This window comes from Meleagris gallopavo, chromosome 16 (assembly GCF_905368555.1).
Source record: "Meleagris gallopavo chromosome 16, MGAL_WU_HG_1.1, whole genome shotgun sequence".
NCBI classification, from domain to species: domain Eukaryota; kingdom Metazoa; phylum Chordata; class Aves; order Galliformes; family Phasianidae; genus Meleagris; species Meleagris gallopavo.
Window position 1 is genome coordinate 4,150,329 of NC_139419.1, and position 25,588 is coordinate 4,175,916.

Below are 25,588 nucleotides of genomic sequence, written 5' to 3' on the forward strand. Positions count from 1 at the left end.
CAGCCCTGGCCATGTTGGCTCTATTGGGAATGCGCTGGAGGTGAGAGCCCAGTGCAGAGCCCAGAGGCTGTGCCCAGCTCCACACCAACACCACAGCCCCCACCTCACCTTCCCAGGGATGGATGTGATGCACACCTCTCCTCCTGGAAGCAAACACTCAGCATCTTCCTCACTCACTGCCTTGCATTGCTGTCCCCTCTCCCTCACCTCCTTTCAGCATCACTCTCTGCTCCCCTCCACAAACTCTCTGAGCTCTCTCGCATGCATCAGTGCCTCCTGCAGAAGGGCAGAGGCTTTCCCTCACAGAGCTCCATGCACCAGGCCCTGCATGCACTCATCCACATGGGCTGATGTTCCATTGAGCATCTCCCCACCTCCAGCAGAGACAAACTATTACTTTGCATCATGCTGCAAAGCGGCACAAACCCACCGCTTTCCTCTGAGAGCCGACTAAGGGTGGATTTTGCTGGGGCTGCTGGATAGGGCATGGGATGAATCTTCCCCCCCTGCTGCTGTGCTCAGCCTTGGCAGTTGTGGTGCCCTGTTGTTTTCCCCCCAAGGCCATTCCCCAGCTCAGAGCAATCGCACTGGCACAGCCAGGCCGTACTCAGCTGCTCTGCACATCTCCGGGGTTTGCTCTCTCACGGCAATATTATGGGGTCAAGCTGAGCCCTGTGCTGGCACAGCCTCTGCACAGCCCTGGGGGAATTTCCTCCTGCTAAAAGCAGAAGGGGAAGAGAAAGAGCTGACTCTCTCTGGGTTTCTCCGCAGGTCTCAGCCCTGCTCAGACTTCAGGGGTCCCAGAATGGTGCAGCCCAGGGAGACCGTCCCCTAGGGTTGCTCTGAGGGTTCAGCAGCACCATGCTGTGCTGGAAACCAAAGCCCATCGGTGTACAGCCATTGGGGCCAGCACCCGGCCCGCTCCCTGGGATCCACTGAATTCAGGACTCGAGGAGACCATCGATCCCTATTGCATTTCATCCCCCTCTCAGCCCATTGCCCCCCAGATTTCCACTTCTCCCTCTGGACCATATTTTGCAGTGTGCTTTGGCCCGCACTGTGCATTCCTGCTGGCAGCAGATATGAACTCAGGAGAAAGTCAAACAAAAGCCGTCAGTGCCACGCACTGATTGTCACTCCCTTTGGCACGAGGACTACCTCAAGTGCACTCCATCCCATGCAGATGCAGAAGGAGCGCTGAGTTTGTGCGTTGCTGTCCCCAGGGAGGACATCAGCCCCATAGCCCACCTGTGCTCCCCTTGGTGTGCCATGCAGGGGACCTGGGTATGAGCCAGAGGAAGGTGGGTGTGACTGTGGGCTTACGGGGTCCTGAAGCACGCAGTGCTCTGCCTGGGGGCAGTGCTACAGAGCCAAGCCCAGACCTCAGCTCTGCACAAAAATTAAAAACAACAACAACAAAAAAAAGGAAACACCACTTCCTGCTGACTTATCTCCAGGTGCTGACCCACCTCCAGGGAGGTGTTCCCATGTGCCCCACGGCATAAAGGACAGCCCATCACTCTGAAGCTCACTGGGGACCTCAGGGATGTCAGGGACCTTGGGGACATTGGGGACCCGTCCCCCATCACGCCGTTCCCACAGCCCTGGCTGCCCAAGGCTTCACCTCCCCCGAGGCAGAGCAGTGCCTAATGACAAGCTGTGCCACACCTGCGGAGAGCCATTTTTGGAAGGACACCGGGGGAAGAAATGATTCTCATGTCGCTGCTCTGTAATTAGCATTAATTACTGGTGCTTGTGAAATCTTTTCCCCAATTTACTCCAGGCAGAACCCGACGGAAACTGTGGGAATCCCGTCGGGCTGAGTCAGCTGGGGGGACCAGCAGCTTTCTGTAGAGCAATGGACAGTGGGGTCCCCCCTTATGGATGGATGCAGGGCATCTCACTTTAGGGTAAGGCCACAAAAGATGCCCCCTGCTCATCTGCACTGTGCCTTTGGACAAGGTGCTGAAGCCCTTCCTCACCCCATGTCCTGGGGTGGGGGTTGATGTGCCCCCCCTGCATGCTGCCAGCATTCCTGGGGCACCGCTTCCAGCCCAGCGCATTCCCGACAGCAACACCTCGAGGTGTTGTTACAGACGAGGGGAAAACCATCGCGAGAGCCTCACCCCGAGCAGCTCCAGCTCTGCTGAATGGCAGGGGCTGACGCTGAGTCACCCGTTGCTTTTTTTATTTATTTAATATTAATGATTCCAATGAATCAGGGCATGTCATCATCCGGAGTCATCCCAGCCCGTCCCGCTGACACCTCACTGGACGGAGACACAGACAGCCCTCCCCATAAACCAAAATTCATTGAAATGAATGGGGAAGAAAAAAAAAAAAAAAAAACACAAAAAACAGCAGCACAAAGAGAGCCCCTCCTTCTCTGAGGGCTGATTTCTGCCCATCCCCTCCCAGCTGCTCAGGGTATCCACCACCACCCCACCGGCACACAGCATCACAATGAGGGTCCCAGGGGACAATGCCCAAAGTGTCACTGCTGCCAGCCCCCCTTGGGGTTGTCCTGTCCCCCACCCCTCTCCCCAGGGACCCGGGCATCCCCTCAGCCTCCCACTTGACCTAACCTCCTGGCCATAAATGGAGAGGTTTGAGAGCGAGTCCCGGGGTGGAGGAGGAGGAGGAGGAGGAGAAAAAAAGGAGAATAATGCCAAGAATGCAGGACAGAGTGCGGGGAGCTCTGCCGGCCCCCCGGCATGGGCTGGGTGCTGCAGAGCACCGCCTGTCCCCAGTGCTGTCTCCATTCCTGCAAACCATCCGGGCAGCTAGAAGCAGAACGGTTGTTTTTCCTTTCTCTTTGCCTTTCTTACCAAACAGGGACTTTCTGGGTCCCCTGCCGTGTTGTCTTCTCAACATTGCCTCACCAACCCCATCCCCACCCTGCAGCATTGCCCTCTTGCAATGATGTGCTCCCACCCAGGAATGGGTGCCCAGTGGGATGCTCCCATTGGAGCCCCCCCGGAGAGCCCCTCAGCTCAGATGTGGCCATGGGCAGGATGAGCACTGCTGGCTTCCCTGTGCTCAGCAGACCCGGGTGCTCAACCATCTACAAAGCACTGCAATGGGGAAACTGAGGCACGGGGAGCGCAGCCTGAGCTGTCACCCCCCAGCCTCCCCGCATCCCTAGGAGCTGAGCAATGGGATCAGACACAGATGGGGGTCTCTCCCTTCAGGGCAGCCACGTGGGGATGCAGGGTTGGCACGGAGGGGCCAAGCCTCCGCTTGGGGCTGCATCCAGCTCCTTAAAACAGAAAGTGAAAACACACGGGTGTGCCATCCGGATGGGGAAAGGGGGGCAAACCTCCATCCCACCGCCACCCCATTGCCCGGCCACGTCCTGCCACGGCCGTCCCTCCGTCCCCAAGCTGGCGGTGGCCGTCCCCAAGGTCAGGGTGGATCCCTTCTGGGTTGTGCAGAATGGCTCCGTTCGTCCGCGCGAATCCTCCATAAAAGGAAAAACAGGCGGCAGGTAGCACTGCCAAACTTAGTCATCCCCAGCCCGCCGGCTCCGTCACTGCCATTTCCTGCACACGCGGGGGGGACGGGACGGGGAGGAGCGGTGCTGCCCCGGAGCCACGCCGCGCACCCAGCACGGCCCGTGTCACCCGTGTTGCTGAGCCAAGGATCAGCAGGGAGCGCATCCACTGGGCTCGGCACGGGGCACAGCGGCGCTGCGGTGGTTTGGGTGCTCAGATGTCACTGTTGGCAACAAATAAAGCATGTGTTCAGAGGAAAGGAGGGTAAATGCACGGCGTGGTGATGCCGTGTCGTCGAGGTTCTAAAATGTCACTTTTTGCCAAAAATATGGTGGAGAGATTCGGAAGTGTGAGTGCACCTGGGAGCACCTCAGTGCGCCTGGGGCTGGGGGTGAAGGGCATTGTCCATGGGATGATCTCGGATTCCTCTGGAAATAAGGGATTGCCACCATGGGGACCAGCACCTGGCCCTACCCTAAATCCCCGTTTTTCATCCCACTTCATGCAGGGTCAGGGTGTGGGAATCAAATGTTGTTTCTGCATTAGAATTGGATAATATATTTTTTTAATTTCGTGATCTCCGCTGTCATAGTTCTTTCTGGGAGTCTTTCTGCTTAACGTGGGGAAGATCTCTGATAGTTTATGTCACTTATCCTCTAGATGACCCTTCCCAGGAACGCACGCTCTGTATATAGCTGTATATAGGTGTATATATGTATATTTTGTCATTCTCACTGCAAGAATACCCTGCACGAGATCAAACCAGAGAGCAAGTGATGGCGAGGAAGCACCTGAAGAGACATCGGAAGGCCTGGCATCATCCCCCCCCCGCGATCCCCTCCCCCCCCCTCCCGGTGTTCCTTGTTTAACGAAGACTTGGAAGCAAATCCCCATATCAATACAAGAAGAGCGCTGAGACATCTTGGAAACAACAGGATGGCGACTGACTGACACCAGATAACAAACAAATTAACAAGTAAATAACAAATGTAAATCCTCTGATAAGATTGTGAACCTGGAGTACCCAGCCAGTGAGGAAACAGGGGAGGGGGGGGAGGCAAGGGGGAGAAAACAGGGTTGCCATGTTGTGTCCATAGGCGCTCCTGCTTGCGGGACGCCCGCCATTGCAATCGCGAATAAAATCTGCTTTTATCAGGGATACCGTCCTGACAAAATTATTTGGATATTTCCAACAAGGGGAACAGCCAGCTGTGCTCACAGCAGCTCAGAGAAATGGGTGCCTGACGTACTCAGGTGGCACCGGGTGTGATGGGGCTTTTGTACACAGCCTGCCCGGCCCCCATCCGTGATTCACCAGAGCGATAAAAGGCTTTGGGAGTTTTTCAAGGAAAGCAGCTTTGAAGGCACGTGTGGGTGCACAGCATCCCGAGCAGCATCCCATGGGCTCATCGCATCCATGCGGTGCCAGGTCCTGTAGGGGTCCTCGGGACAATGCTGCCAGCACGACTGGTGCCCCTATGGGGTGACACAGCTCCCTGCGTTGGGTACAACCACGGGGGATCTGCTCCCCGAGATGGGCCCACCCAGCCCTGCAGGCAGCCGAGTGAGCAGCGAAACCCCCCTGCTGCCTCCCCAGGCTGCTTTGTTCGGCTCCATGATGTCCGCTCTGTGCAGCGTTTCCAGAAACTGAAACTCAGTGCGATGTGCTGCAGAGCACGGCCGTGCTGCTGGGTGGCACTGTTGGGATGCACACCGTGCTGCTCCGGAGCAAGCGCACAGCAAAGGGCGCAGCACACGCAGATCTCACGTGCCCAGGTGCAGCTGTGCGGGGCACTGCACCCCGACGTGCACGCTTCCCAAGGGCTTGCACACTCGAAGGGATGCACTGTGCAAAGAATCGCGTGCTCCGAGGTGCGCGCTGCAGCAGGGATTGCACACACTCAGATGCACGTTGCGTAAGGAATTGCATGCTCTGAAGTGCATTGATTTGAAGAAGTAGCAGCATGCTGCACCAGGGATTTGCACCCTCCAGGGTGCACAACACCTGCACATTCAGGTGCATGCTGCATTGCCAACATGCATGTTGCACTGAGAAGTTGCAAGCCAGGATGCACAACGCACCCCCAGCACCCACGGGCACAAGATACAACCTGGCGATGTCGGGCAGCGCAGCAGCAGTGGGGCTGCAGCAGCAGAGATGGGGCCGTCCCAGGGGCCTCCAGCTGCAGCCAGCACGGGGCCGGATGTGGAGACCCAGGGCCCCGGCGAAGCGGTTTTGGGTTTCATTGCGGCCCCCCTGCTCTGCATTCCTGCTTTCCTAAAGGCCTCCCTGCAGCCAGAGGCAGGGAACCCCCCTCCCTGTGCTTGTGCCCCGCTGCTGACGTGTCCCCACGGCTGCTGGCCCAGGGACAAAGCAGGGAGCAGATGGAGGTGCCCTTCCCATCCAGCCATGGCCACCAGCTCCCCCACTTCTCAGCCCCACAGCTCCCCAGGGCCGCATCCCCCGACTCATCCCACAACAGGGGGGGGGTGCTGGGGGAAGGCACAGCGCTAATCCCCGTGGCCCCGCTCCTAATCCTGCCTAATGGATCCTTGTCACCGCCACAATGGGGTTATCCATCTGGAAGGGGATCTCCTGGCCCAGGAAGTCACAGCTGGTGGCCTCCAGCCTCAAAGCTGAGCTCAAATCCCACCCTTCTGTGCTTAGGGATGGACGGTAGTGAGGCAGACCCCAGCTCTCTGCACCCACTCCAACAAGAAGCCAAATCTGCCTCTACCTCTGCCCCTACCCAGCTCCAGGCTGTGAAGTGATCCCAGCCCCTCCCAGCCCTTTATAGGAAGCTCCCATTTGGGTCCTGGCACAACAGAGGGCTGAGACCTTAAAGAGACGGGATCCCAGGGATGGGGTCCTGGGGGTGGGATGCTGGAGATAGGGTTCCAAGGATGGGATCTTAGAGAGGGGTCTCGGGGATGGGGTTGCCTTGGTCAAGGTGGGGCTTGGCCTTGCTTGGTTTCTCCTCGTGCTGCAGCCTTGCTGCAGTAGAGGTTTGCACACAAACCCACACATCCCCTAGGTGCAGGCTCCTTAAAATAAAGGAGGATCTCCGTTCCTACCCCTGCAGCAACAACCTACTGAATGTGCCCCAGCCCCAAAGCTGGATCTGCTGGTGAGATGCAGGTACCAGCCTCATCCTTTTCCTCCTCCTCCTCTTCAAACCCAGCAGCTTCCTCCAGCCGTGCAGGAAGCGCTGACATCCTCCTGCAGCCCTGACTCATTTTCAACAGCTTTCAGGCTCCTCTGTTCCTTTCAGCTCCCTTTTGGGATACAACACACCGTGAGGATGAGATCACCTTTCCATGAGCAGTGACAAGGCTGTGATGGGGACCGGTGTCCTGGGATGGAGATTGATGCCTGGGATGGGGTCCCCAATCCTGGCCATGCTTTCAACCATCCCATGAGTCCCAAAGGAATAGGTTTGGGGCACGGCAGCTCTGCCACCAAACCCCATCTGTGGGGGCTGGGTGCTGTGGGCTGTGGCCAGGAGGAGCTGAGCCACCTGCCTGCAGAGCTGCCTGCTTTGGGGCGCTGCGTGGGCAAGTGCTGAGCACACACTGCAAATTCTTCTGTGCTGACTCCTCGCTGCTGCAGTGCATTGGGAGACGTGCACAGAGTGATGGGAACTGTGTGAAACCCTTCCCTGGCTGCCTGGCAGCAGAAATGGAGCTCTTTCCTGCCTTTGTGTCCCCAGCAGAATGTGTTCTCCCTTGGGACTGGGGGGACCCAACCCCACTCCAGGGGATGCACAGCTCCAACCCACCTGGGATCTTCAGGAGCAAGGGATGCAGCCATGCAGCACTGTCCCATCTTCCTTCCCTCATTTGAGGTGTGCCTCTCCCCACCAAATTGCATCGGCCCCAATACTCCTAGCATTTCCCTTACTGGACGCAATTACATTAGGATAATGAAATAAACCCAATTAATAACATGTGAGCAGAGCCCCGGTTGCATCACAGCTGGGAAGGGGCACTGCGTGAACCCCCACTGCCCCTTAATACCTCGTGGGGCTGAGTGATCCTGATGGGGCTGCATCCCCAGGGGACCCTCACAGCACAATGCCATCCCCTGCTCCAGGACCCCCCACTCTGGGGCCACCCTTTGTTTTCCTATTGCCACTGCTTTTTTTTTTATTTTGTTTTGTTTTGATTCTGCCTAATACAAGTTTAATGAGGCCGGGCGCCTGCCAACTGTCGGGAGAGCCTCTGCTGGGGGCATATGGCAGCAGGATGGGTGTCCCCATCACTGTCCCCTCCCAGTAGTATAGGCACTGCCAGAGGACACAGCTTCTGTGCTGAGTGTGCCTGGGGAGACTCTGGGAACACCCCTTTATCTCAGTGGGACACAGGAGTGGGGTACCCCCATGCACTATCACCCAGCGATGCTCCTCACCCTATAACCCCTCTGCTCAGCTCTGGGTCAGGTTTTAGAGCTGGGGGGAATGCAAAGGGCTCTGCAGCTCCCAGAGTGAAGCAGCCATTGCCCCACGCATTGCTTCATCCCCAGTGCTGGGGGCACTGCGGTGACATGTGGGGACATCTCGCTGCATGCTCGGCCAGGCACTGCCACCCGCCCTGCTGCTGGGGAGAAAACTCTTTTTTTTCCCCCGTGCATAATTGCTTTTTTTTCTTTTGGTGAGCAGAAAAGCCGTTTCTTTCCCATCCTCACCATCTGCCCTCTGCAGTAGCAGGAGGAGATCCCACAGCTGCACAGCCCCGTGGCCGGGTCCTATTGCCCTGCTGCTCCCTGGGAGAGGAGCAGAAGTGCTCCCAGATCCCAGCAGTGGGGTTTGCTTCCAAGCACCCGCAGGGCTGGGAGCGAGCCGGACTTGCAGGAGCAGAGCAGGGCAAAGCCAAGCAAACCCATCTGGGCCTGCCCACACAACCCATGGGTGCAGCCGGGGGGGGCAGCTGGAAGCAGTGCTCCTGGGGCAGAACCAGTGCTCCCAGTGCAGAACCAGTGTGGGCTGAGGAGGTTGGCAGGTGGCTGGGGGTGTGCCCCCCTGCAGCCCATCCCCTGTTCCCCTTCGGGCAGCTCAGCTCCCTGATCCACCCTTTGGTTTTCCATCCCTGGTGCTGCCCCACTCGCCCTGCAATACCCCCATGCTTTGCTTCAGCATGGATGCTGAGGATTTGGGGACCCGCTAGCACATGGCTGCCCATGGAGGGGGTTGATTTGGGTCCCCCCACTCCCAAATGCTTCAGCCTCAGTGGCGCCTGGCACGGGGCATTGCGGTGGCTCTGGGTGTTCAGGGCTCACGCTTCTCTGCTTCAGCCCTGTGGCATGGCGGGGGGGTGCAGAGAGGTGGAAGGGGGAGCTTGCAATGTAGCAGAAGTCCTGCAAGGGGAGGGGGGCTTGCAATTCAACAGGGAGTCTTGCAGTGGAGGGTTTGGTGTTAATAGAGTGGAGGTTGCAATGCACTGTGGGCTGGTCCCACAATTCAAGGAGAGCATTGCTTTGCAAGGAGGGGTTTCGCAAAGCCGCGGGGTCCTTGCAGTGCAGAGAGGGCCTTGCATTGCAAAAGGGGTGCACTGCAGGATGGGGGCAGGGAGGCCTTGAAAGTATTGTGGTCATACGATGCCAAGGGGTTCTTGTGATGCTGAGGGGTCCTTGCAGTGTAGAAATGAGTCTTGCGATGAGCAGAGGGTCTCGCATTGCAGCAAGGGTCACGCAGTGCAGGAGAGGGCAACCTCAAAATGCACGGGGAGGGGATGCAGTGCCGAGAATCCTCGCCACGCAGGGTGGGCACTGCCGTGCAGAGGGTAGTGGGGGTGCTGCGATGTGAGCGGGCTCTTGCTCTAACAATGCTGCAAGGAAGGGGGGGTAATGCAGCAAAAGGCCATCGCAGTCGGGGGGCGTATCGCGACGGGGGGTATCGCGGTGCGGGGCTATCGCGGCGACGGGTATCGCGGCGGGGTACCGCGGGGGGGCTCCGGCGGCGCCGGGGGCCGCGCGGGGCGGGGAGGGGTCGCGGGGGGCGGCACCGCGCGGTGCTATAAAGGCGGCGGAGGGGGCGGGCGCGGCGGCGGCGGCAGCGCGGAGCGGAGCCGAAGTGCCACGATGACGGCGAACGGAACGGCGGAGCCGGTGCAGATCCAGTTCGGACTGATCAACTGCGGCAACAAGTACCTGACGGCGGAGGCGTTCGGCTTCAAGGTGAACGCGTCGGCCGCCAGCATGAAGAAGAAGCAGATCTGGACGCTGGAGCAGGACGGGGAGGATTCCAGCGCGGTGCTCCTCAAGAGCCACCTGGGCCGCTACCTGGCAGCCGACAAAGACGGCCGCGTGAGCTGCGACAGCGAGGAGCCGGGCCCCGACTGCCGCTTCCTGGTGGTGGCCCACGGCGACGGGCGGTGGTCGCTGCAGTCCGAACCGCACCGCCGCTTCTTCGGCGGCACCGAGGACCGCCTGTCGTGCTTCGCCCCGTCCGTGTCCCCCGCCGAGAAGTGGAGCGTGCACCTGGCCATGCACCCCCAGGCCAACCTCTACAGCCTGGCCCGCAAGCGCTACGCGCACCTGGGGCCGCGCCGCGACGAGCTGGCCGTGGACCGCGACGTGCCGTGGGGAGTGGACGCGCTCATCACGCTGCTCTTCGTGGAGCAGCGCTACAGCCTGCAGAGCTGCGACCACCGCCTGCTGCGGGCCGACGGCCGCCTGGTGCCCTCCGCCGAGCCCGGCACCGCCTTCACGCTGGAGTTTCGCTGCGGGAAAGTGGCGTTCCGCGACGGGGAGGGCCGCTACCTGGCGCCGTCGGGGCCCAGCGGGACGCTGAAGGCGGGGAAGAGCAGTAAGGTGGGGAAGGATGAGCTGTTCGCGCTGGAGCAGAGCTGCCCGCAGGTCGTGCTGCGCGCTGGGAACGACCGGAACGTGTCCACCCGGCAAGGTGAGGGCCGTGGGGGGAGCGGGACGCGCGCGGGTGACTCGGAGACGAGGAGCGTCGCGGCCCCGCGGTGGTCTCTGCTCCGCCCGCATCCGTCGGGCATCGCCGCTCCGCGGACGTCGCTGCTCCCGGTCCCCCCCCCGCATCCCCGTGGCACAGCGGTCCCCCCTACTCCTCTCCCGCAGGATCCCCGCTTCTCTCCGCAGGCACCTCCTTTGGATCTCTGCCCCCGTCTCTCCCGTCTCTCCGTGACTCCCCCCCTTTCCCCATTCACTTCCAGTATGGCTCTCCGGTTTTCGCCTCCCCCGCATTTAGCGGTCCCCCATCCCCCATCTGCATCCCCCATCCTTACAGCAGAGCACCCCGGACGGGGCGAGAGGCACGGGGAGGGCGCTCCTGAGGATGTGTGGGGGTCTCTGTGGAGTCTCCCATCGCCGTGGCGGAGGCAGAGCCGCTCATTGTTCACTAACAAAGCCTCTCCCAGCCGCCCTACCCCCCCCCATCCCTGAGCATCGTTCGTCCTGTAGAGTGGGGTTGCAGGGGGCTGAGTTCCCCCATAAATGCGGGCCGCGGTGCCATCCCCATCCCCAGCGCTGGCGTCGTTACACGGGAAAAGGAAAGGCTCTGCCCGAGCATCCGCGCTGCCCTGTGAGCGCCGCGTAGGAGCTCCTGCATAAAGGCGCGGTGCCACCGCTGTCACCTCCGTCCCCTCGAGGCCACCGCCATGTGCTCAGCGCCCCACGGCCGCGTGGCAGCAGCGCTCCCCGGGCACTGAGCCACAACCGTGGAGTTGGGGGGGTGGGGGGGACAACCCTGGGAGCTGCGGGGCACAGCGGGCTGGGATGGGTGCGGGCACGCTGCTGCTGCACAGCCTGCGCCTGAACAGAGCGGGAATTTTCTTATACATATCCTTAATTATGTAATATTTCGAGGTTGCAGCTTAACCCTTGTCTGCACGCAGGGAGCTCGGCACTTTGCTGCGGGAGAGCGAATGCTGCGTGCAGAGCAGCCCCTGAGATAAAGGGGTTTGGCTGCGGGGAGACCGATCTCGGGATTGGGGGATAGAGGATGGGGGATGGGGGATGGAAATGGCGGGAGGTTGAGGGGGGAGGGGGTATAAAGGAAGGAGGTGAAGGACGGGGGGGAGGATGGAGGCAGGCTAGGGAGGGGGAGGATGGGGAGGATGGAGGGAGGATGGCGGTGATGGGAGGCTGAGCTGGAGGAAGGAGGGGGGATGGAGGCAGGAGGAGGATGGCGGTGGCGGGAGGAAGAGGAGGGTGGAAGGAGAGAGGAGGATGGTGGGAGGCTGAGCAGGAGGAGGAGGATGGATGGAGGAGGTTGAGGATGGCGGTGGCGGGGGGCTGAGCTGGATGGATGGATGGATGGATGGAGGATGGGGGAGATGATGGAGGCAGGAGGCAGGCGGGCGCTGCCGCAGCGCAGGGGGAAGGGCTGCTGCAGCCCTTTGTCACCGGAGATGGGAAAACCAGATGTGGGGCGAGGTGCGGGCTGGGGGCCCCGCGCTGGGATGCAGGGAGGGGGGAGAGCAACCCGGCCCCATGGCTTTGTGCTGGGCGATGGGGGCGGGGAGGAGAAGGGGGGTGCAGATCTCCCCAGCAACAGGGGGGCCCCTGCAGTGCGAGGGCCTTTTCTGAGAAAAATACTGCAGGGAGGGATCTGTGACAGAGTGGGGCTCAGCGTGCCCGGCAACGGGGCTGCAGCCATCCCGTTGGGGTCCTGCTTGGCGCTGGGGCCGGGGGCTGCTGGGGCTTTCCCCCTGTGTCCGGATTGATGCAGAACCCCTGGCTGTGCCCTCAGTGGTGCTGAGCTCCACACCGGCCCCACTGCATTCATAAAAGCAGCGTAGCAGCGTGCAGCTTCCTTCCCTGCTGAATGGCTGCTGGTGGCTGCGGCAACAAAGAGCCCTTTGTGGGATGGAGGGTCCCCGAGGGCAGAGCTCTGCCATCCTCCTGCCCTGCCTCCCTCCCCCACAGCTCCCCCACCCCAGAGGTGTGCATAGGGTTGGGGAGGGGATGGAATGTTTCCCTGGCTGCTTTCCCATCACCCCTCACAGGGCTGTAACCCCCAATGCTGCTTCTCCTGGATGAACATTGGTTGGGGTTTTGGGATTTGTTTCCTGGTGCAGGGTATTTCTGCTGGAAGGATGGGGAGGGGACGTGCAGGACTCTGCAGGGGGATCTGAGCCATCTGAGTCATCCCACCAGCATCCCAGGATGCTGGGATCCTCTAAGCAAATGTAGCTTTATTCAGAAGGGAGAGCCCTGTGTGTGCTGCTGTGCTGTTCTTCCCATAGGGCAGCACTGGGATTTGGGTTGCTTTGGGAGATGCCAGGATGGTGGTTGGGACTTGGGCATCAGTCCCGAGGTGCTGGAACCATCCAGGTCCTTCCCAGCTGCCTTTGCTGGAGACTTAACAGAACACGCTCTGCCTTTGCCTCCAGCCTGGCTCCATCCATGGTCATACATGCAGGGGCCCTACAGCCACCCCTCGGGTTCCTCCCCAGCCATCGGGTGCCCACGCAGGGAATTTTTCGGGGCCCGCCCCCCTCTTTGCCTCCAGCTGTAATTAGCAGCTTCGTCAAGGTCAGGGAGCGTCGTGCTGGCTCCAGACTCTGCATTTACCAACAGCAGTAATTAAAGGACGCCCGCAGCGGGGAGCAGAGCAGTTCTGCTGGGGGACAGCAAATGGGGACACGTGGCTGGGGCGGGGGGGGAAACAGAGGGACACGGCCGGGTTGCCTCCAACCCCTGCAGCCCCGACCCCAGCCCTCCTGCTCCCTCACAGCCCTTTGAAGCCTCCCTCCCTGCAGCCCTAATTGCATTCCTTTCCTCTGACGCGCAGTAACCCAACCCCACGTTTGGGCTGGGGGTAGTGGGAGACAACCCCCCCCCCCCCAGCCTTTCTGCGGGCCCTGCGGCTGCTCCCCCGCCTGGCAGCAGATAAAGCAAAAACCCTCCCCAAACCCAGCCCAGGTGGGAGCTCGGGGGCACCTCCTGCTCCTCCCTTGCACTGCAGAGCAGCTCCAGGCTGTGCACTGTGTCTGCGGGCCCAGGAGCCAGCAAAATGCTGGCACGGATGGAGCACGGAGGTGTGCAAAGCAGAGGGTTTGTGCAGGGGGATGGCGCTGCCCCAGCGTCCTGCTGTGCGCTGGAGGGGCAGCGAGGTTTTGCTCTCGTTGCAGAACAAAGGCAGTGGGTTTGGCGCTGCTTTCCCAGCATGGAAAGCAAATGTTCCTTCCAACAGGCAGCTCCTGCATGCAGTGTCTGCAAGGCACGAGGCCCGTCCTGTGGCAGATATGCGGAGTGGCCGTCCCATTTCCCGCCCCAGTCTGAAGCATTTGGTAGAAAAAATTGTCCTTAAACACAGTCCTGAAATGAGGATTCATGGGTGGCACTGCGTTAATGGATTGAGTCACCCCACTGTCACCTCCCACACAAACAAACCACGGCCAATTTGCATGTGAGATAGCCAAGTTTGTCTCCATTGGATGGGTGATGGAGCCCTGAGCTGGGGGCTGGCCCTGTGCTTAAGCATCTGAATGGAAAGTTGGGGTTGGACCCAAATGCCAGAGGGAGACTGACCCGTGTGTGTGTGTGTGTGGCTGCAGGGATGGACCTGTCGGCCAACCAGGATGAGGAGGGCGACCAGGAGACCTACCAGTTGGAGATCAACAAGGACACCAAGAAATGCGCCTTCCGCACCTACACGGGCAAGTACTGGACCCTCACCTCCAACGGGGGCATCCAGTCCACCGCCTCCACAAAGTGAGTCCTCACCTCCTCCCCCCTGCTGCTTTGGGACCCCTTTGCCGTCTCCACGGGTGCAGAGATTTGAGCAGCAGGGAGGAACCCAGGTGCTCACTCCAAAATGAGAATTCCCAGAGCCCTGGGGAAGGCTGGCGCTGCCAAAGACATAGAATCATTAATTAAGGTTGGAGAAGGGCTCTAAGATCATCAAGTCCAACCCCAACCCACCCCCACCACTACACCGTGTGTCTCCATGTCCCTGGAAGTGTCACCTCCAGGGATGGTGACCCCACCACCTTCCTGGGCAGCAGTGCCAGCTCCCGACTGCTCTTTGGGAAAACAAACCTTTCCTAATACCCAACCTGAGCCTCCCCTGGTGCAACTGAAGGCCATCGTGTCTCATATTGCTGTTACCTGTGGTCCTTGGGGTGGGGGTCCTTACCCTTACGGCTTCTTTCACCCACCAAAATCCCAGCCAACCTGGGCTGTCCCCAGCCCCTGGGGGTCACAGAGCCACGCTCTGCCCATAGGAACGCCAGCTGCTACTTCGACATCGAGTGGTGTGACAAGCGCATCACCCTGCGGGCTGCCAACGGCAAATACGTGACAGCAAAGAAGAACGGGCAGCTGGCAGCCTCCATGGAGACAGCAGGTAAGGGAACCGGGGCTCTGGGGCACTCTAAGGGCGGGTGGGTGACAAACGGGAACGCTGCTCGCCGTGCCCATGGTGCCACCTGTGGGTCCCCACACTGACGGCCGCTGTCCCCTGGTGCAGGTGAGACGGAGCACTTTGTGATGAAGCTGATCAACAGACCCATCATCGTGCTGCGTGGTGAGCACGGCTTCATCGGCTGCCGGAAGGTGACCGGCACCCTGGACTCCAACCGCTCCTCCTATGATGTCTTCCAGTTGGAGTTCAATGATGGAGCTTACAACATCAAGGGTGAGCCTGCAGCTCGGGGTGATGTGTGTGACCGTCACTGCTTTGGGGGGATTTTTTTAGGGGATTTGGGGGGATTTTAGGGGTTGGATGTTCCAGCTGGGCCCTCGTGGTGGCTCACGGGTCCCCTCTGCCCACAGATACCACTGGGAAGTACTGGATGGTGGGCAGCGAGTCGTCCGTCACCAGCAGCAGCGATACGCCCGTGGACTTCTTTTTTGAGTTCTGCGACTATAACAAAGTGGCCATCAAAATCAATGGCAAATACCTGAAGGGTGACCACGCCGGGGTCCTCAAGGCATCCGCCGACACCATCGACGCCTCCACCCTCTGGGAATATTAATGCACTTTAGCGTTCCTCCCATTGCCAACCTCTCTTTCCCCCGTCTGTGGTTTTTTTTTGTTTGTTTGTTTGTTTGTTTTTGGTTTAATTTCTCCTCTCTGTACAAGGATTTCCAGCCTGGCTTGCCCTCCCCGTAGAGCCCAGTGCGTGGTGTTGGAGGTGGTCTCCCTTCATCTCATTAGGAACTGGATCAGTCGCCCAGCAGTGCGGTGCAGCCTATCATTCCAAAGGGGTTTTTTCCCCTCATCTCTGCTCGTGCCCACCCTGGCCCCGAGCATCACCTCGGCCCTTCTATTTTCCCTTCCCCTATCGGAAAAAAAGAAACAAAAGAGAAGGAATAAGGTCACCCCTGTGCTCCCCTCTGCCATACCCTCACTCTGTGCCCCGAGGTCCCCGTGGGGCTGTGCCCCTGTTCCTGTCCCCAGCAGCAGGTCTGTGCCCCACATTGGTGACAGGAGGACAGGGTGGGGGCACGCAGCCCCCGTTCCTCCCCCATTGCTGGGCGTGGGCACCAGCTGGCAGCAAACCTGCAGACGTCGGTTTGCAGAACAGACAAATTCCTTCGCAAACTTTGCACAGTGAGATTTGTTCAGTACTTTTTTTTTTTTTCTTCTTTTTTTTTTTTCCTCATTGAATACTGGAACAGTGATGCCAATCGCTGAGCACCCATTGCCGGGCTGGGGGGCTCCTGTGGGCTCCTCCTGAGCTGCGGCCGCGTGCCACCTCTTGACTGGAAACAGAAAAAAAAGAATAATGACCAAAACAGTATTTTTGTTAGCCTCTATTTATATACGCTGTCGGCAGCACTGTGTTCTGTACCCGGTGGAACGATGCTGGCGATGCCCGGCTGTTCCTCATGGCGTTGGGGTGCTTTATCCTTCAGCCTCCCCGCGGACACCGCAGCACCTTTCACCCCCAGCCCCAACCTGAGGCTGCTGGCGGTGCCACCGCCGTGCCATAACCCGGGGCTCTGCAGCCTTAAAGCTCTGTGATCCCTCCAGCAGGGCTTGGTGCTACGCTCCCACCGCCCCATCCCCAGCATGGGGACACCGCCCCGGCTCCAGCACCCGCTGCCTCCCAAGGAAGAAGTGTCCTGATGGAGCCCGAGTGGCCCCGTGCCCTGGCACACACACACTGCTGCCTTCGCACCCGCCGTGTCTCCTTTGTGTCCCCCCACCCCGCTCCGGCTCTGTGTGACTTTAGGTCCTCACCTCCTGTCTCCTCTCCTCGGGCGTTGTGACCCTCCGTAAGCATCTCACTCTGAAATTTAAGTCTGGGGGGGGGTTTGTTCATTTTGGGGTGTTGGTTTTAGTACCTTTTTTTTTTTCTAATTATTATTATTTTTTTTTTTGTAAGTGCCATTTGTATAACTTAAACAACAACAACAAAAATAGCTTCAACTGGAGAAAGATGAATAATAAAAAAAAAACAAGACCTGCATTCGGATACGAGTGGCGACGTGTGGTCTGTTGGGGCTCAGGGGGTCCTCAACCCATTGGCATCCATGGGGCACAGCCTGGCAGCTGGAGCTGTGGGTTTGTGGTCAGGCAGCGCAGCCCAGGGCTCTGTGTGACTGGTACCCATTGGCTCCTTCCTCCGGCCTCAAAGCCATCGCTGGATGGAGGCTGGGGGGCGTTCTGTGGTGCCCAGCAGCCCCCAGGATGCTCCAGAGCCAGTGTGGGTCAGAGCTGCTCCTCCTGGCTGATGGGGAGATAAAAAAGGGGAAAAGAAAAAAGCAGATCTCTCTGTGCAGCACATCCCAGAGCGGGTGTGGGACCCCATCCTGCAAACAAGGGCTGAGCAGAGGAAGGATGCGATTCCGCTGCTATAAACAAAGCAAAAATTAAAGCTGTGCAGGAAACGTCAGCACTTCTCACCTTCAGCCCCGCGCCCCACTGAGCCGTGCTCACACCTCCTGGTTTCCATTTACAGGAGCGACTGGAAACCATTTTCTATTCCATTTCTCCCGACAGCATTTGGAGAGCGTTAAGCTGGGGGAGGACGTGTCTGCTCCCCCCATCCCATAAGCACAGCCTGGAGCTGGAAGCCAGAGTGCACAGATTTATTTACAAAAACAACACACAAAAAAATCCAAATTACAATATAATACAGGGAAACTCTGTACACACGGAATATGAGAACGGTTTTACTACCAGAAGGTAAAGAAAAATATTTATTTATTTTATTTCAATAAACCAACCTATTTGTTTTTCAGCTATTGTTATACAAAGTTGCAGAACATGCACATCTTTACAGGGTTTCTTTCTTTTCATAGGACGTTTTGCTAAGTGCAAATACTAAGTTTCTCTCCCCACCTTTAAGGCAAGTTAAACGGGACACCGCAATTAACCATAATGAGTACCTGGTAGAGGATGCAGCCACAGCTCCTCCAGGACGTGAGGGGACACAGCCAGGGGCTCTGCTGGCTCTGCAGAGCTTTGCTTTTGTAACAGAACGACCCAAACCAGCAATGGACTCAAACATGACCAGGAACCACTGCTAGGCATCTCCTAGGCCAGAGGGAAGGAGCAGCCCAGGCACACGCACCACAGTTCTGAGGGAGAACAGCCCTATCCCTGCCCCTCTCTTGAACCCTCCACGGCTCTTCCTGCAGTGTGACATCACTCTGGGGCAGCAGGATGAGCCCTGTGCCCCAGGGAGGTGATGGTGCTGACCCACAGACATGGGGACAGACCCCAGGCACCACTCACCCCATGCCATCTCCAGTGCCACCTCACCGCTTCTGTCCCTTTTTCTCCATCCTCGAGCTTCTCCCTGCCCAGGCTGAGATCCCAATATGGCCGTGCTTTTCTACAAAGCACCAAAAGAGGGAATGGGAGCCCGACTTCTGCTATCACAGCACTGCCTGTGCCGAGGACATGGCTACTGCAGGAGAGCAGCAAAGAGTGCAACTGTGCCTGCGAGAGACCCTGCAGTGCTGCACCAACGCAGAGCAAGTGCAGCCAGATGAGAGCTGCAGCACAGCACTGAGTGCCACCTCCATCCCCAGGACAGAGGCACTGAGCATCCACCACCCACCTGTCAGAGAGGTGGGCAGATCTCAGCAACTGAAGCATATTGGCTCCGGGGATGTCTTTAGGAATAGACTAAGAAGGAAAAATTAAAAAAAAAAAAATTAAAAAGAAAAAATAATAAGTGATGGCAGCAAGTGAATAACCACTGGGTTATTAATGCTAGAGGCCATGGCACTGAGGGGTGGGAACGCTTGGTAGGATGCGTTCAACCCACAGGAAATGTCTGAGAGCAGAGACTGAACTCTGAAAGGCAAGGAAGTGCTACCTGAAAAACAAACACAGCCCAGGGACACCTGGATGCTGGAACGTGGGGGAAAGCAGGATGCAGCACAGCCCAAACAACCTGGGATCTGCTGCACAGGGGTGGGTAAGAGCCAGCCCAGAGCTCCTGCTGGGTTTGCCCCTCCAAATGCTTTGCTGCTTTTGGGGAGGCTGTCCCAGACACAAAGCACAGCCCCTGTGTGCAGAACATGTTGGTGGTTACCGACACTTACACCACAGCACATGTCACACACAGCTGTCTATTACCTACCCCTGACTGCTGGTGGGGATTTGGGATGCCTGCATGAGAACAGCAAAAGAAAGGCCATGTGCTGGAGGCTGGGGGGCAGCTCCCTGCTGGGAATGAACACCTGAGGCTGCAGAAGGGGCAAACTGTGCTCTCAAGGATTGAGGTGGCCGAGTTTTCTGTTTCCTGAAGCCCTGAGATGGGATGTGGCTCTGGGCTGCTGAACAAGAACTGAGCAGTGAGATGGCTGCTGCATCCCCTCACTCCTTGCAGAGCGAGAAATGCTAAAACTACATTAACTTGGTTTGGAACAATTTATTTCTGCTGGGAGGTGTTAGCAGGTTACAGGGATGCTGGAGAACATGGGAACCCCAAACCTTGGGCTTAGGGCAGCCGAGTCCCATTACCTTGTTCCTGAAGGTCTTACTCAGGTGCCAAGTCCCTCCTCCCTTCCCACAGGACTCAGGCTGTTGCAGCTGCTCTGGCCAGCAGGAAGGTTGGAGTTTTGGAAGACTCCCAAGGATCTTTTGCATCCCCTGTGCTCCACAAGTCTCATTTTCCCTCTCAGCAGCTGTCTGAATAGTCTTTGCCAAATAAAAATTAAAAAAAAAAAAAAAAAAAAAAAAAAAAAAAAAAAAAAAAAAAAAAAGAACTCCCAACATAGGAAGTGACCTTGGAAATGCAGCACCAAGCCCTGTTGCAGCACAGGTTGAAATGTTTGATTGTAAAGGTCCGGAGAAGCTATAGATAAGGGTGTACTGCAGGTGTGTGCGAGTCACAGCAGCTCCCCTTGCAGCTGGCTGTGCTGGGGGCTGCAGCAGGACAGGGTGGTGTTACCAGGGGCTTCGTCCTGCAGTAACCAACGCTCTCCAAACCAGGTCAGAACCGGTGCCGAGGCTGAGGGCCGAAGTGCATAGGCAAGTTGTGCTCCAGCTGAACGTTGATCTGGGGAAAATCATAGTTCACCCTCATGTTAGGCAACGGGGGCACGTAGGGGGCGGGGATGGGGCCGATGTTGAGGGGGATGTTATTGTAGATGGGACGGACGGGGGGCAGCGGGAAGGGAGGGTGCACGAAGGGGTAAGGAGGCATCCGTGGCTGATGCAGGTTCTGAGGAACGGGTCTGGGGATGACTTCGATTCTCTGCATTTTCTCCATGGGCTTTTCCACTGGAGGGCCGATCCGCTTGAAGCTGTTCTCTGCAGAGGGAGGAAGGGGAGGAACCAGTCATCCCACTCACCAAGCTTGGTCTGCAGTCTGGCACCCACCATCCCCAGCACGTTCCTGAAGCGCTCTTGCCCCTTCTCCTCCCAGAACCTCATTGCTCCCACACCTGCTTGGAGCATGGGCACGAGGTTGGAAGGTCGGCTCCTTCCATCAGCAGCACAGCACAAGCACACTCTGCTTGCAGATGTGTGGGGCTGCCCCTTGTGTGCCTCTGTTCCCTTTTCTCCCCACTGTCCCACTAACAGCTGCAAGCAACATCGCTTCAAAGCTAGGCAGGTTCCCGGCAGGAACAGCACGATGGCAGCATGGGAAGAAGGCAGCAAACCCAGCTGGGAGCCCTACGCTCTGCAGTCATTCTTGGTCTGATCTCAAAGCGCAGAAACTTACCTCCGTTTTTCTTCCTCTGCTCCTCTTCAGCCTCCTTCTGAATCTCCTGAATTATCTTCTCGTCATCTTCCTAGGAATCAGAGCATAAAGAATCAGAATAACTCCTGCTGCAGCTGCTTTCTATTCTCTCAGCACAGCTTTTGGCATAAGTGTGTACAGGAAAAGGGACAACTTCAGCTGTATTGTCTTCGTCCAGGATGCTCCACGGTCAACCAAAAGCAAGGCTGTGACAGGGGATCGCCATATGAGCAATGTGCATAGAGCCAAGCTGGTTCCATGGAGTACACCTAAGAGGCTTAGATCAGCTTTCCAGGGAGATGAGTGCTAAAATTCATCGCCTTGATGGAAACCAGAGAGCTGCAACCCAGCTCCGCCCATCCAAAGAGTTGCTGGAGAGCTGTTAATCTTCTCAATGGCAATTGTCTATTAAATATTTACACTGTGTGAGCACTTCTTGAGTTTTTGGCCCAACAGCTGGAATTAACACAACTTAAATCCTGGCTCTAGTAGCTAAACGGTGCCGTAATGAGGCCATTTAGATCTTATCTGTAACTGTGAGGACATAAATCACAGGACGTAGCTGTAATATCTATCCAGACGTCACAGCTGGAATATTCAGACCCGCTGCTCAACAAGAAATTGGAAGCATCCCTCTGCCCCTCACCTTCCTCCTTTTTCTCAGCCCGACATCACAGCAGTCAGACCCAGTGGCACATTCAAAATACACTGCAGGTGCCTTTGGCACAGCCAGCTTCCCAGCCCACCCCACAGCCCCACGCACATCCAGCAGCACCAGAACCTTGCTGCCCGCGCTCTGCTCCCACCACAGATAAGGTTTCTCCAGGAGACAGAAGTTAACTTCATCTGCACAAAGCCACCGAGCTCGGCACCTCCCTCCCTTGGATTGCTCTTTGAGTCAGTGGTTAAAATGATGGCTTTCCAGCACGTGGTCTTTCATCTGAGCGGGTTGCTTCCAAGGCCCGTTAATTACAGCCTATCCATCTCCATAAAAAGCGCTGAAGAATGGCTCTTGTGAGCCTGCATGGAGCTTCTGATAGCCCCGAGAGCATCAGATTGCAGCTGGAAAGCAGCTGAGCTGGGCAGCACAGCTCCTCGTTGTCTGGGCAGTGCAGGGGTGGCCCCAAAGCTTCAGGATCTGTTCAAGAATATTGCTTTTCAATGCCATTGGAAACCAGATAGCTGCCTCTTCCATCCCATTGCCCTTACTGGAAACGTGCACCTGTGGGTTTGTTTGTTTGTTTCTTTAGCTATGTGGTAAGAAGATAACAAACTCAACAGAACGCTATTCTCCAACTCCCTTCCCTCACACAAAGGTAAAATCTCACCTTAAAGTCTAGAAATGTTCAGGTTCCCTTCTACTTAAAGCTTGTTAGAGTCCAAAATTAGCTTTCTAAAGTACTGCTTTCCAGATGCTGCCATCCTACTGCCATCGGACTGCTACCAACTACAGATCCATCCCATCCCATCCCATCCCATGGCTGCTGGCCCCATCGATGCTGCAGAAATCTGGGCTCTCCCAGCAACAGCACAGCTCCTTAGGATCCTCCTGCAGAAGGGGCCACTTGACCCCGGGTTACCCTGCAGCTGACCCCTGCACTACGTCCAGCCCCACAGAGCCATCTGCCCTCCAGCTTCACGCACCCCTGGGATGCTGCTCCAATCACTGCAGCTCCCAGAGAGGAGCAAAGGCACAAAGCAGCAAACCCCCATCTGCCAGAGCTGCAAAGCAAGACCTGTCCGCAGGGATAACATAAACCACGTCACCCTAAGTGCAGAGCCCATCTGCAGAAAGGAGCAGACCTCACAGGCTGGTACCCATTCATATCAGGGGAACAGAAATACACCACACAACATGCACCTTCCTGCTTAAAAACAGAAGCTGACATTGGGTTTGGCACAACGCACTGGGTTCGGAAGCTGCGGTATTTTGGGAAGACCCACATTCCAGCTGGAACAAAACAGAAGGGGATGCATGCTGTGAGGTATCTGGGGGCCATTTGGAAGGACAGCTGATGCCATGAGACCTGGCTATTGCATGCTGCAGGAGCAAGAAATAAGCCTGACCCCACTGCAATTGCAGGGATTCATTTAGGGGCAAAGCATCCACACCAAAAATAAGGTTTCCTTTGCCACGCTCGGGCTGGTTTGGTGCTGATGTCACATGGCTTGGAGGCACTGTTTCAAAAGCCTCTTGTGTCTGTTTGCTGAGCGGGTTCCCAACCCTTCATAAGGGCTGGATTATGACTTTCATCGCCCGCTCGCAGGCTGCGTGCAAGGAGGCATTGATCCCATCGAGTCAGTAGTCATCTTCCCGTCAGCTGCCTCGCCTACAGCAAAAAGAAATGGGAAAGGGAAAAAGCAAGGCTCCAAGAACTGAGTGGGCTGGGGTATGGTGCTGGAGCAAGGAGGGGACCCTTGGCTGTGAAGGACAACATGCAGAGTAATGCTGCAGCATGGGAGGAGGGGAAAGGCGAGAGCTGGGAGCCTGCAACCCCCTCCCTATCTGCAAGTGCTGCAGAAAGCAAGCGAGGTTATTTGCAGCACCTGCCACAGTGCTGACTGACACAACAGGGCCGTGTGGTGCCCTGGAACACGGCGAGATGTGCCCACATTGTGTGCAGCATCACACGGCAGTGAGCCGGGCACAGCCCAGTGCTGGGGGGCTGCACCCCGTGCAGAGCTGGGCACGGCCACCCAGCTGCTGGGAAACACCGGAGGAAGGAAACGCAGCAGTGAGAGATGCTGAGAGCACTGCCAGCCAGGCAGGGCCAAGCCTCAAACAGAACCAAGCCTCAAACAGAACCCCCCTGCCCAGAACAACAGCGTGCCCACAGAGCTTTGGAAAGCTCTGGTTTTAAGCTGCCTTCTTTAGTTATTAACTGCTGGGAGAAAAGGGCTGCTGCCTCCTGGGGGGAGAGACCAGGACTGGGGCTGCTGTGAGCTGCACTCCCTGCCCAGCCTTCAGCAAGGGGCTGGGGTTGTGTTTGCCATCCTTACCTCCCCCCCTTCCTGCCTTTCCACCGCTTTCTTTTTCCACATACGTGTGGCCACAGCCGTTCCCAATCAACTCGCAGTGATTTTCAGGCCAAAGGACTGCGGGGTTTTGTTTCAAATCATTCCCAGATCAGCTGCAGGGCGGTGGGGGGCTGCTGGGGGCTGCTCCTGCAGTGTGGAGCAGGGATGGGAGGGCAGAGAAACCTTTTAGCAGCAGCCACTGCTATTGGTGTGCCTTGATGGCTTTCTGGGGATGCCATGAATTCACCATATGCTTCTGATTAAGGCATAACAGAGCAAGTTGGAAAGAAACTGAGTCTGGGGGGGGTGTTCCCCCACCACTGCAGACTTCTTTTCAGACACTGAAGTCAGTGCATTTCATGCATTTTCTCAACGCAGCTGAATTTTTGCAGTCTTTGCTCAGCAGCTCCTGGTAGCAATGCTAGAAAGAGGGATAACTGCAAACAGCTCACAGCAATCAGCCTTCTACTTCCAACTTCAACAATGGCTGTTTAGGAATGTTTTAAGGGTTACTGAGAAGCATATGATCAACTTTAAAGCCAAAAAAAGCTGCAAGGCGGTTTTACCAAGAGTCTAAGGGCAGCCTGGTCTAGTATTAAATGGGGAGGTTGGTGGCCCTGCATGTGGCAGGGGGGTTGGAGATTCATGATCCTTGAAGCCCCTTCCAACCCTGGCCATTCCGTGATTCTGCGATTTAAAAATGGGTATTGAATGAAAGGTGAAACACAGGAGAGCAGAACCCAGCTCACCCAAGGCAGTCACAACGCATCAGTCAAACTGCACCACGGGATCAGTGCTCACCCCTAGAGCGTGTCATCAGCCTCAGGTCTGCTGCAGACGCTCAGAAGCCAACGCTCAGCCCTGAGCCCCAGATCTGCCGTTTGCCTGCAGAATCAGAGAGCTCTCACTGCTTTGTCCTGCAGCACATCAGACTTCACGCAGCCTCAGGGAGCAGCCGAGCCAGGGCAGCACGTGTTGGTGTCCTGCAGAGCTGCACGGCTGCAGCAGCACACCGCTCGTGGTGCGATGGATGAGTGGCGGCCGCAGCCTGGCTGCAGCTCATCTCTGAGCCAGCAAGCATCGCCCCATGCTTGTGAACTACTGCACTGGCAGCAGCCTCTCCTTAGGAGCAGTCAGAAGGGTCTGCTTTATTCTCCCAAGATCACCGCAGACAAAGACGCACAGATGCTGCCTCCATCTGAGTCTTTCATTCTGAACCCGAGCCGTGAATAGGTCGATTTATCCTTTCTCAAGGATCATTTCAGACTCAGAGAATGTTAAACACCGGTGAAGAACAAAGCTTCCCTACTTGAAAGAAACCCAAATTCTGCCTTAAATAACGAGGGATTAACCCAAGGCAGATTTTTCACCAAAGTGTGAAACTACCCAGGTCTAACAAAGCTGCAGTCTGTGGCCGTGAAATAAAACCAGACAGTGGTCCTGTGACTGCACCACCGGTCTGCTGCGAGCACAGCTCTGCAGAACAAACACGTCCCATCACCCCCCAAAAGCCACATTTCGGTGGCACACATGTGCCCTCCCCATTCTGCAGCAGTCTGCCCCAGGGACTCGTGGGCAATGGGCTGCAAAGCCCACCAGAGGCAGGCCTGTCTTCTCTGCCCTTGTGTGCACACAGAACAGGGCTGCAGCTACAGCAGATGCTCTCTTCTCACACTAGGCATCCACTGACCACAACAAAATGAAAGAAATGGAACAAAAAGAGGAAATGGAAGCAAGGAAGGCCCAAGAAGATGCCAGGCCAACAGGGCAGGGGTGGGACAGCATCGCCCCTGACAAAGGACAGGACACTGCAATGGCATTTTGCAGGTTCACATCTCCATGTGCAGATCCACACTCACTCCCACTGCTCACATCTCCCACATCACCTCCTGCTCACAGAAAGCAGATCAGCAGGAGGGACCACACTGCTGTCTCTAACAGCATCACTCACACAG

The 25,588-nt window shown here is 57.2% G+C and overlaps 2 protein-coding genes across 11 annotated transcripts in view; one reads left to right on the plus strand and one right to left on the minus strand.

The window, feature by feature from the left end:
* The first annotated feature begins 9,505 nt into the window (after positions 1 to 9,505).
* Positions 9,506 to 16,886, plus strand: FSCN1 (fascin actin-bundling protein 1). The gene is made up of 5 exons (XM_085237507.1): positions 9,506 to 10,393; positions 14,019 to 14,175; positions 14,688 to 14,809; positions 14,933 to 15,100; positions 15,238 to 16,886. Exons 1-5 carry the CDS (start codon positions 9,571 to 9,573, stop codon positions 15,438 to 15,440), a joined length of 1,473 nt encoding a protein of 490 aa, XP_085093633.1. The 5' UTR covers positions 9,506 to 9,570; the 3' UTR covers positions 15,441 to 16,886.
* Positions 16,887 to 17,481: 595 nt separating this feature from the next.
* The window catches only part of RNF216 (ring finger protein 216), a 62,866-nt gene continuing 54,759 nt past the window's right edge, over positions 17,482 to 25,588 (minus strand). For all 10 annotated transcript variants that reach the window (XM_085237495.1, XM_085237494.1, XM_085237489.1 and 7 more), the window contains 2 exons: positions 20,598 to 20,667; positions 17,482 to 20,182 (listed from right to left, as the gene is read on the minus strand). In XM_085237495.1, coding sequence (XP_085093621.1) covers positions 19,863 to 20,182; positions 20,598 to 20,667 — 390 coding nt within the window. In that variant the 3' untranslated portion in view covers positions 17,482 to 19,862. The remainder of the gene's footprint in view (positions 20,183 to 20,597; positions 20,668 to 25,588) is intronic.